The sequence below is a fragment of the Hemiscyllium ocellatum genome, chromosome 33 (assembly GCF_020745735.1).
Source record: "Hemiscyllium ocellatum isolate sHemOce1 chromosome 33, sHemOce1.pat.X.cur, whole genome shotgun sequence".
Classification (NCBI taxonomy): Eukaryota; Metazoa; Chordata; class Chondrichthyes; order Orectolobiformes; family Hemiscylliidae; genus Hemiscyllium; species Hemiscyllium ocellatum.
This window is the reverse complement of record NC_083433.1, coordinates 6460132-6471465: the sequence shown is the minus strand read 5'-3', so window position 1 is coordinate 6471465 and position 11334 is coordinate 6460132. Positions and strand designations below refer to the sequence as shown.

Here is an 11334-nt window from a genome sequence, read left to right as displayed (position 1 = left end):
CTCAATTTGTTTGCATTCCAAAGCTCTGATTGGCTCTAGCTCATATCCTTATTCATTGGTGCCTAGATGCATGAGTGATTCCTGATTGGCTGTCATGATTGTCAATCATGGTGACATCATTCCCTGGTTGGGTGCAGGGTGTCCCAGGAGGATAAATGCAAGAGCTTGTGGAAGAGAGGCTCAGTTCTAGAGTTGTTGAGGTGATAGTGAGTAGGAATAGTGAAGATGGCCTCCCAAGTGTGTCAGAACTACCACAAGGACTGTGAAGATGCTGTTAATAAGCAGATCAACCTGGAGCTCTATTCCTCCTATGTTTACCTCTCCATGGTGAGGTCCTATTCCTATGAATGTGTTCTGAAAAGTTGGATTTCAGTAAATTTGAATTCAAGCTGTGTTTTGGTGGAAGGTTGGGTTTAGGACTGAATCTTTAAACAGTGAGTGTTTGGTATGGTGTTATAAATTAGTAGACCTTGTTATAACATCTGCGTTTTCCCTATTGTATACAGAAATAACTCCATTCTGGAGTAGGTGGGACTTTTGGTTCAGATATGTAATAATGTCTCTCTAAAGTGCACTAGAAAAGTATATAAAATGAACACTAAACTCCCTGAGTTTGCAGATCCTGAGTATGGGTCTGGTCAAACCATTGTGGCAAGTTCACTTGGTGGGCTGACTGACTAAGGTTCTGGTAAGTTTGTCTATGACAAAATCCATGGCTGAAAAGAAAACCAAGAATGCTGTTGATTCAAGATCTCTCTTCCTGTCTAACTGGTTTAAGACTAAATTATTGACCAATATTTGGGCAGCACAGTTCGGATACACTTGTGTCCCTTCAGGTGTCCTCATGCACCTAACAAGTGAGATGATGACCTAATGGTCTTTTCTTAATCAAGAGGCTCAAATGTTCTTGGGGGTTTGGGTTCAACTTATACCATGGCAGATAGTGGTGTTTGAATTTAATTAAAATTTAGAACTAATGATCCAATGATCATGAATCTATTGTTGAGAAGGCCCACTTTGTTAACTGATGTCCCTTTTAAGGGAAGGAAACCGCCATCCTTACCTGGTCTGGCCTACCATGTGACTTCAGACCCACAGCCATGTGGTTGTCTCCTAAATTGTCTTCTGGATAACCATAATTGGGTAATAAATCATCTAGACAGTGGTGTCCTCATCCTGAGACTTTTTCAAAAAGCAATAACTTGCTTTCTTACTGTTCTCTAATGTATAGGATCCCAAAATGCCAATGTATGTGCAGCAAGGACAGAGCCAGATCCTTCTGTTTTGACCACTTTTTAAAAAGTAACTTGCTAAATCTCTAGAATACAGCAGGGTTTCTATTCTTTTGAAGAAAAAAAATTCCTCCCTAATAAGTTTGATCTTTTGATTATAGACAATGCTGATGTGAAATGAGGATTCCAAAGCCCACCTAATGGGGGGAGGGGTAATGTGAATTTTACACTTTTTTTATGAAAAAGCCTTCTTACTCAAGATTTGACTTCCTAAGTGAGAAGGAAATCTGATACTAATTAATGTGAAATTATCCACAGTTCTCTTACTTTGACCGGGATGATGTTGCCCTGCGTCACTTTGCTGAGTTCTTCAAGGAGCAGTCCCATGAGGAACGGGAACACGCTGAGAAACTGATGGAATTCCAGAATAAACGTGGAGGCCGAGTCCTCCTGCAGGATATCAAGGTATCTTTTTCATGCCCTTCTAAGGAATGAGCTTCTATTAATGGTGGTTGAAGCCAAAAAGAAATGGGATTGAGTTTGAGAACAAAGCTATTTATAAAACTCTTCTAGAGATCAGTTATCTATTCCATGTGTTTTGAAACTTGTTGTCTCCAATGAGGTTCAATCTTTAATCTGGTCAGAGTTGGCTGGGAGACTGGTATGATTGCCTTGAATTGTTATTTACCTCCTACTTTGCACAGATCATTGCTTTTTCACCACCCCATTGTTGATGTTTCACAACTGACTTTAAATACTTTCCCTCCAGAAGCCAGAGCAGGATGAGTGGGGCAATGGTCTGGAGGCAATGCAGAAAGCTCTGCAGATGGAGAAGGATGTGAACCAGAGTCTGCTGGATCTGCACAAACTCTCCTCTGGCCACACTGACCCTCATGTGAGTTCCTTCTGCTAATTGGGCAAGTTGCAATGACTTCGTGCCTTGGGATTCCTGCAGCTAATGACTCTTTGTGGGGGTTACACAGAACAGGTGTTGTGACTGAGGTCTAGCATTCTTGACCATTTGTCATTGCTGTATTTTGCTTTCCAGCTGTGTGACTTCCTGGAGAGGCACTACTTGGATGAGCAAGTGAAGATGATCAAGAACCTGGGAGATCACATCACCAACCTGAAGAGACTGGGAGCCCCTGAGAATGGCCTGGGAGAGTACCTGTTTGACAGGCTCACCCTGAGGGAGAGTGACTGAACTGACTGCAGGGAATGAGTTTGTGGTGTTTTTGTACTAGTACAACTAGGATACTCGTAACTAGTGAGGTTCTGTTTGTCAGTTACTAACAGACAATAAACAGTTTGAGTGGACTCTCATGGTTTTGTAAATGTATTAGTTCTGAAATCCTTTCTATTGCACCAGACCAGCTAAATGTTTTGAGTGATCGTCATTCCCACAAATAACATGGACAAACTCAATATTTGCATAATTTGTGCATTGCACTGTCAATAGTTGGAGATACTAGAACAGTTGTATTATCATATTGTACCTTTTTTTTTTGCCCAACTAACATTTGACAGTGGGGCCATGTGCCTGGACTTTATTGATTTTCCTTAAAGCACACTTCTGCCTAAACCTTCTGTTTAAAGGTGCCCTCCTCCAGGACGGAGTTGTTCAGGGCCTCCTGCCTGATAGGTAGGGATACAGCAGTGTGCAAGAGGAAGCCTTAATAAATACAAATGGCTGCTGTCTATAAATAAGGGACAAAGTCAAAGGATTTGAGTCAATTGACTTATTGGGTTTTCCAATCCTTTTCACTTTCAGATTTCTAGCAGTCAGTGTTTTGGAGAAGACCAGATAGGTCAGGTTTTCTAACAGCACTGCCAGACAAAACAACTCCTGTGAACTTGATTTAAAGTTCAACAAATGTTTGTAAACACCATTATGGCCCAAACTATTACATTGCGAAATAATTTTAATGTTCTACTTAAATTCCAATGGATTTAAAAAATCAACTAGTCTGGTTGTGTTTACTTAAACCTTTCACACTCCTCTTAGAATTCTGGTAACATTTGAGCAAAGTTGTAAATGATAAGCAGTCTCAAATTCTGGAATCTTCTATGACCTCCATCTTTTACTGAGCACGCTCTCTTGGCAATGTGGAGTGTACTTTTAGTGGGGTTGGAGACTAAAGCTGGCTCTGCATATCTGAGCTTCAAAGTGATCAAACAGTTGAGCGCCTCTCTCTCCCTCCCCAGGATTGGAATTGATGTGGGCCCACTAAAAGTAAATGACTTGGTGTCAATTGAATGGAGTAGTTCATTTGACAGGCTGGTTCCATCAGTTTATAAAACTTAATAGCAGCAACTCCTTCATAAATTTGTTTGGTGTAAAATGCAAATGAAACATCCATTTCAATCCTGTTGGATCACTTCTCAATGATTTAACCTTCCTTTTGTTCTGACTGAATTTCTGATATTTAGCAGTGAACTTGAGGAACTTAGTTAAGATCTGGCTGTTACAGCAAGAAACTTAATCTTCAGTCACTTTGAGTCATAACTTTGCATCTTATGACCCTCAAATAGAAAAAATGATGAGCATTTTTCAACCCAATACCATTCCTGTTCCCTAAAGTCAGGTGCTGAATTTGGTGTTTCTATGAAAAGTCCAAACAGACCATTATCAAAGTCTTTGATGTCCACGGTGGAGGCTTTTGAGTAACCATGTGATGTTCATGCACTTGGACAAAGCCCTTTATGACCACTGGACACTCCCTTTGTCTTTTCAACAAAGACAGTTGTCCATACCTAGATACGTTGTCTATTTAGGTGGGTCAACTGTGCCCATTTAGTGGCACCTCTCCGAAGAAGGTTGTGTCTGCAACATGAGCAGTTTATTCCGATTTGAATCTTAGCCTTATTTCCATCTAAACCAGGGTTTACTCCATGGAAACCACATATTCATCTAGAATCATAAAATCCCTACCACATGGAAACAGGCCTTTCTACTGAACAAATCCACACCAATCCTATGAAGAGTATCCCACCCAGACCCATTTCCTGCTTTCTCTACATTTAGCCCTAACTAATGCACTTAGCCTATATGCTATGGGTAATTTAGCTTGGCCAATCCACCCTAACCTGCACATCTTTGGATTTTGGGAGGAAACCAGAGCACATGGAGGAAACCCATGCAGATACGGTGAAAATGCGGAAACATCGCACAGACAGTTGCCTGAGGCTGGAATCAAACCTGGGTCCCTGGCATTGTGAGACAGCAGTGCTAACCACTGAGCCACCGTGCTGTCCCAGGCAAGAACTACTTCTCTCATAAACCCAGACATCAACACTTGGGATCTTAGAGAAAGGTAGAACTCGTACAGTGCAGAACGAAGCCATTCGACTAGTCTGGCCTGTACAACTCTCCAAACAGCATCCCAACAGGACTCCCGACCCCATCTCTGTAACTCCCCTAATTTCCCATGGCTAACCCACCTCGCCTGCACATCCTTGGACAATTACCCATGGCCAATCCACCCTAACCTGCTCATCTTTGGACTGTGGGAAGAAACTGGAGCACCTGGAGGAAACCCACACAGACACAGGGAGAATATGCAAACTCCCACAAAGAGTCACCCAAAAGTGGAATTGAACCTGGGTGCCTGGTGTGGTGAGGCAGCAGCACTGACTACTGAGCCACCGTGCTATAATACCAATGCAAGGCCAGAGGGAGAGACTAAAATTATTTTTAGGTAGTGAGTTGTTACAATTGGGAATGCACTGTCAAGACAAGATAATGGAAGCAGATGCCTTGAACGTGTTAAAGAGGGATTTGGAGACATAGAATGACAGGAAATAAATGGCAGCATTCTTGGGAAAGCCAATAGGAGTGGGACTAATTTGAAAACACCAGCAAAACCAAAATAGGCTAAATGGTCCCCATTGAGTCTGAATCAAAGAGGTGGAAAACATCTGAGTTACAACATTTCACACAGATTCAAATAGTCCTCACCCAGACTGAAAGTCACCCAAAAAAGTACTCATTGAACAAACAACACAGATGGGTAGGAAAAGACCAGCTGCTCCATCAAGCCTGTCCCCAACCCCACTGCAGCCAATGGGGGACGAGTCTGTGGGTGGCACTGAGTATAGTCACGTTCACTCCCTCTCAGTCTCACATGTCCATTTCTCTGTCCAATGGCTGGTTTACAAGTCGCCTCCAGGTAATTGAATTTGTTTAGGGTACTGTATCAGCTTCACAACTCCTCACGAGTAACAAACCTGACCAGGTTCTGAAAAGCTGTTCAGAAGAAAGTAAGAAATATTTTGAGAGTATCAAACTTCCAGAGATTTTCAGATTTGAAGAGTGTCAATGGGATCAAAATCATCAAGCCTCTCTATTTTCAAACTCTCTCTATTTTCCCAACCTCTGATTGGCTCGGGGTCTTGGTTCCACCCCCACAGACCTCTCTCCTCTGTTCATTGGTGCCTGGATAGATGAAGATTCCTGATTGGCTATCAGGGATTGTCAATAATCATCACTAACATCATTCCCTGGTTGGGTGCAGGGTGGCCTTGGAGGATAAATGCAAGAGCTTGTGGGAAAGAGGCTTATTTCTAGAGTTGTCTAGGTGATAGTGCACAGGAATAGTGAAGATGGCCTCCCAAGTGTGTCAGAACTACTACAAGGACTGTGAAGATGCTGTTAACAAGCAGATCAACCTGGAGCTCTATTCCTCCTATGTTTACCTCTCCATGGTGAGGCTTGTGTTCCTTGGTTATGTTCTTAATAAGTTTGATTTTCTCCAATGTGAAGTTCCTTTAAGCTGTTTCTTGTCATTTTGGGGGGTGATAATTAGTGAGGTACTTCACACTGCAGGTTAATTATATGCTGACTTGTTCCCTGTAGTAACAAATTATTGAGGTTTTATGATAGAACTAACTTAAGGGAGAGCCCTTGTGGTGCAGGGATAGTGTCTGTGTCTGAGCTGTGAGGCCTGGGGGGAAATTCCAGTTTGATTGGAAAATGTCACTTGTGGTGTAATGGTACTGTCCCTACATATGGGCGAACTGGCATCCCATTTGAATCCTCTAGTCCCAGAAGTGATGTGTTTAAATAAGCTGATGAAAATCACTTGTGAATAGTCTTCCTCTATGCTGAAAGATTGTTCAGTTTTGAGACTGCCTTAGGGTGACTATCTGGTTAAACTCCTGTGGTAGTGTTACTACCTCTAAGCCAGGAGGTCTGGGTGCAAATGTTACCTGTTCCAGAGATGGTGTTATAACAACTGCAAGTGAACCTGTTCAGTAATCTAAATCAAGGTCTGTAGGCCATAGTGAGACCCATCAAGGGATCATTTTAAGGGTTCTTGGTGCACTGGCAATATTCCAACCTATGGACCAAGTTGTCTGGCCTCAAATCCCAATTGCCTCAGGCATGTGTCATAGCATCTCTACTGGTTTTTAGATCAGAAAACATGTGAACTGAATTGCCATGGGTTGGTAACAGGGCAGAAACCAGCCTGACACTGAACAAAGGTTGGACTGTTAATGTGATCTCTAGAGGTTCTCCTGGATTTCCTTGTCATGATTTTTGAAGGTGATATCTTGTTCACTGAAAGCTCTTTGCTTCTCCTTAACCATAAATCTAAAACAAGTGGATTAAGCTCTAACCAACTTTTAGATTTTGTCTCTATTTGGCAAAATGCCTTGTGGTTGCTGAAAAACTCTTTGGAAATGTAGTGACCATTGTAAGGTAGGACACGACTTGCATCCAGCAGTGAGCTCACCCAGGTGAGATGTTTAGGGTCTAATTCTTATGCAAGTTGAATGTTCTCTCGGACAATGGAACAAATGCCTCTCCATTGGAAATGGAGCTGGAGGGAAGCTTTGTGACTGAGTGGGATGTAGCTATCCTGTCCTAAGTCAGTTTCATTTGAAATACAAATGACACTTCAATAATGAGTTTGTCACAAATCCTATGATGTAATATCAGCTAAACTTAATTAAATTCCAATTAATAAACAGTTCTTCAGGCACCCTGAAGTCTGTTGTGGTTCTGTTCGCCGAGCTGGAAGTTTTTGTTGCAAACGTTTCGTCCCCTGGCTAGGCGACATCATCAGTGCTCTGGAGCCTCCTGCAAAGCGCTTCTTTGATGTTTCGTCTGGTATTTATAGTGGTCTGTCCTTGCCGCTTCCGGCTGTCGGTTTCAGTTGTCTGCTGTAGTGGTTGGTATATTGGGTCCAGGTTGATGTGTGTGTTGATGGAGTTTGTGGATGAATGCCATGCCTCTAGGAATTCCCTGGCTGTTCTGTCTGGCTTGCCCTATGATAGTAGTGTTTTCCCAGTCGAATTCATGTTGCTTGTTGTCTGCGTGTGTGGCTACTAGGGATAGCTGGTCGTGTCGTTACGTGAAGTCTTCAGATAATGCTGAAAGTGATGACCCTTTAGAAAATTTAACACTGGGCAGATGCTCAGACCTAAGTTTCCCAGCAACTTTTCACTTTCAGATCTTCAACATCTGCAGTTTGAATTGTTCTACTTTTGTCCCCCAGTCCTCTTACTTTGACCGGGATGATGTTGCCCTGCGTCACTTTGCTGAGTTCTTCAAGGAGCAGTCCCATGAGGAACGGGAACACGCTGAGAGACTGATGGAATTCCAGAATAAACGTGGAGGCCGAGTCCTCCTGCAGGATGTCAAGGTTGGGTTTTGTTTGAAATTGAAATTTTTTTACAAAAGTTTGTTGCTTATCCTATTAAAACTTAAATTCTCCAGCCACTGGGGTTAACAGCTAAATTTGAGGCTCATGTAAACAAAGGGCAAGTGTAGGATTTGGTTGTGATGACCTCCGTTTTCTGCCTTGGCTCAGATGATCCAACCAACAAATGCTAATGTATTGAGGTAGAGTTTTTAACCAAAACTCACGGGTGCATGCTTAAATCTGGGCTGCTGATCGAGCCATAAACGTCTAAGTCAACTAATGTAACTGAGCATGGAGTTCCTCTTGGATCACAATCAAGACTTGATTCCCAAAATCCTCAATGCCAGCCACGTGGCTTGAGGTACACTGATTAATACTGTTTTTCAAACTAACCGGTTTTCCATCGTTTAAAATGGCCTGACCACCCACTGTTCAATGTCATTCCTGGTGATTTTTAACATCTTGAATTATGTGGGGTTACTGAGGCATATGGCCTCAGCCCAAATCTGAACATTTGGGCACTCTACATCTGAACTTGACCACTTCTTAATTTCAGAAGCCAGAGCAGGATGAGTGGGGCAATGGTCTGGAGGCAATGCAGAGAGCTCTGCAGATGGAGAAGGATGTGAACCAGAGTCTGCTGGATCTGCACAAACTCTCCTCTGGCCACATGGACCCTCATGTGAGTTCCTGATGTAATGCATTTTCAGCTGAAAGTGATAGAGTTGGTCCTCAAGAATTGGCATATTGGCACTGATATCCAGGACTAAGATCCCCTGTTTTGAGTGAACTACTGTTCCCTCCTTTCTTCCAGCTGTGTGACTTCCTGGAGAGGCACTACTTGGATGAGCAAGTGAAGATGATCAAGAAGCTGGGAGATCACATCACCAACCTGAAGAGACTGGGAGCCCCTGAGAATGGCCTGGGAGAGTACCTGTTTGACAGGCTCACCCTGAGCTGAGTGGGATTCTGGAGTCCTGTATGTGAAAGTAAAATTGATTTCTCTATTGCTGAACGTGGAAATAAAATATACACTGGTATAGTGTCTCGTATCATTCAGTAGTTAATTCCTAGAATGTGACTCCAATATCTGCCTTCCATGTCCCTTTACCAGTCTTGGTTCAGTATTGCCTCCTCAGGATGTTTATCACTTGCTGTGTGGGGGTCATTGGCCAAGGCACATCCTGCTCCATTCTAACTAGATTCTGGATCAGTGGTGCTGGAAGAGCACAGCAGTTCAGGCAGCATCCAAAGTTCAGCGACATCGACATTTCAGGCAAAAGCCCTTCATTGGGGATAAAGTCAAGCACATTGCTGTGCTTTGGGTATAGGCCTATCCCAGTAAGGACAGTATGTAGGAGGTGGCAATTTGTCCCCTCAGTCTGGTACAATGCTGGTGGCCTACCTGCCCTCCATAGGACATGCTTCTTCATAAACTTGTCAATCATTACTAAATGTCTCTTCCTTTAAATTCACTGCAATCCAGGCTAGCGAATGACTCTTTATGGGAAGTAATCCCTCCTCCTCCATATTTTTAAATCTGCTACCCTACCTTAAAACTGAGATGGTGAGGACTGCAGAAATCAGATGATCACATGTGGCAGTGGGGGAAATACCACAGGAGATTAGGCTGCATCTGAGGAACAAGACTTCACCCTAGATTTAGCAGCAAGACTAAATATCAGCTGTATCTAACCACCCAATCCCCTGAGCATCATGTAATAATTGGATTGCCTCTCATCCTTCTGCCATTGCTTGCAAATGTGAGTTACAAGAGATGATAGTAATGAAAGGCTTTTCTTACTGATCAGTAATTTAGTGAACTGTTGCTAATCTCCCTTTTAAAGTACCTCTATTTCCCCTCGGAGTATGGAGTGATATCCCTGATGCTTTTGTACCACCACCCTGTACAATTGCAGCAACACTCCTTTGGTGATATTTACAAAGTTCCATTTGTTTTAATAACTTTCCACAATTCCTGCTGGTGAGCTCCCTCTGTAGTGAAGCGTTCTGCCTTCTGTCTATTTTGCCCACAAGCTACCTCCTTTATTCTACTGATCAAAATGGATACTTTTTCTTCACCAAAGGCATTGAGAGAATAATGTGGCGTTTTTTTTTTTCTGATAGTGGTTTTGTGATTGTTATTAGACTAAATTGAGACTTTAAGTAAATTAAAATCACATGCTGCTATAGTTGAATTCATGCCTGGGCTTCTGCATTAATAGCCTAGTGATAAGGCCATGAGCTTGATACCACAATCTTTATTGAGACACTTTAGGATATATAGCTCAGCTATCCATATAGTGAGTCTAATTAAAGAATTGCAGATGCTGGCAATCTGAAGCAAAACTGATTACTGGAGAAACTCAACAGGTCTGGCAGCATCTATGGAGAGAGAAACTCAATAAACATTTCAAGTTGTGACCCTTCAGAACCCATCTGTTTTCTCTTTCCCCTACAAATGTAATCTCTCAATTCCTGTTGTTTCGGGACTGTGTCACTGTCAGCTATAATATCATGAAGCAGTGAAATATCAGGAAGGGACTGGTTACTGCATTCAGTGGCTGGGTCAAAGCTGTTTCAGTCTCCCTCTCTGCAAGGGCCTGGGGGACAGTGTGTAATTCAGGTGTTTCTACATAAGATTGTCACAAGCCTTCCTGGATTGCCAAAAGTTCTAATTCTTTTGCAGACGCTAACTGGGGAAAAGTCTCTGACCAGGTTGACGTCGGATTCCTTGCTGCTTTTAACTTTACATATCAATTCCTAACCTTCACGAATCTCTAGTAAATGCAGGAATACATGTTAATTAGTCAAAATACTTAACACCCCAGGTAGCAAACCAACGCACACTGACTGCAGACTCTCTGAAACAGATCAGACTCTCCCCCTCGATCGGCAATTTGTCTGCAACTTGGTGTCGTGGACATGCTGATACATTTCATCACCCAGAGAGTGGTGAGCCTGTGGGACCTGCAACCACAGAATACAGTCAAGGTCAGAATTTTGACTCCAAGGATTTAGATCGAGCATTTGGGGCTAAAGGGATTGACTAATATGCAAGGAAGCAAGATCAGGGCTTATTGGGTTTGATGGGATCCACCATGATCATATAAAATGGCAGAGTAAGCTCAAGGGGCTGAATGGCCTCCTCCTTTTTATCTCGGTTTTGATGTCCCTGTGTCTTCCCCACAGGCATCTCAGACTTCAATATGTTTCCAGGCGACACAGTTCAAAGAATAGAGAGCTATATCACACTTCCTGATTACGTTCAGTTGGATCGCACATTAACAGGCAGAATATTGTGGGGAACACTGATATAATAAGCGGACAAGACTAGCCAACAATTCGATGTGAGGAAAAGTGCACTTTGGACCTAGATAAATCAGACTTATTTCAATATAATGAAGAGCCAAGAACTGAAGAGGAGCAGAGAGTTAGGAGACCACGTGCAGAAA

At 42.7% G+C, this 11334-nt stretch overlaps 2 protein-coding genes across 2 annotated transcripts; both read left to right on the top strand.

Annotated features, from left to right (window-relative positions):
• Window positions 1-225: 225 nt before the first annotated feature.
• LOC132831326 (ferritin, middle subunit-like) lies at window positions 226-2436 on the top strand. Its single transcript, XM_060849406.1, has 4 exons — window positions 226-327; window positions 1551-1697; window positions 2002-2127; window positions 2281-2436. Exons 1-4 carry the CDS (start codon window positions 226-228, stop codon window positions 2434-2436), a joined length of 531 nt encoding a protein of 176 aa, XP_060705389.1.
• Window positions 2437-5834: 3398 nt separating this feature from the next.
• LOC132831388 (ferritin heavy chain, oocyte isoform-like) lies at window positions 5835-8840 on the top strand. The gene is made up of 4 exons (XM_060849509.1): window positions 5835-5936; window positions 7733-7879; window positions 8436-8561; window positions 8694-8840. Exons 1-4 carry the CDS (start codon window positions 5835-5837, stop codon window positions 8838-8840), a joined length of 522 nt encoding a protein of 173 aa, XP_060705492.1.
• The last annotated feature ends 2494 nt before the right edge of the window (window positions 8841-11334 follow it).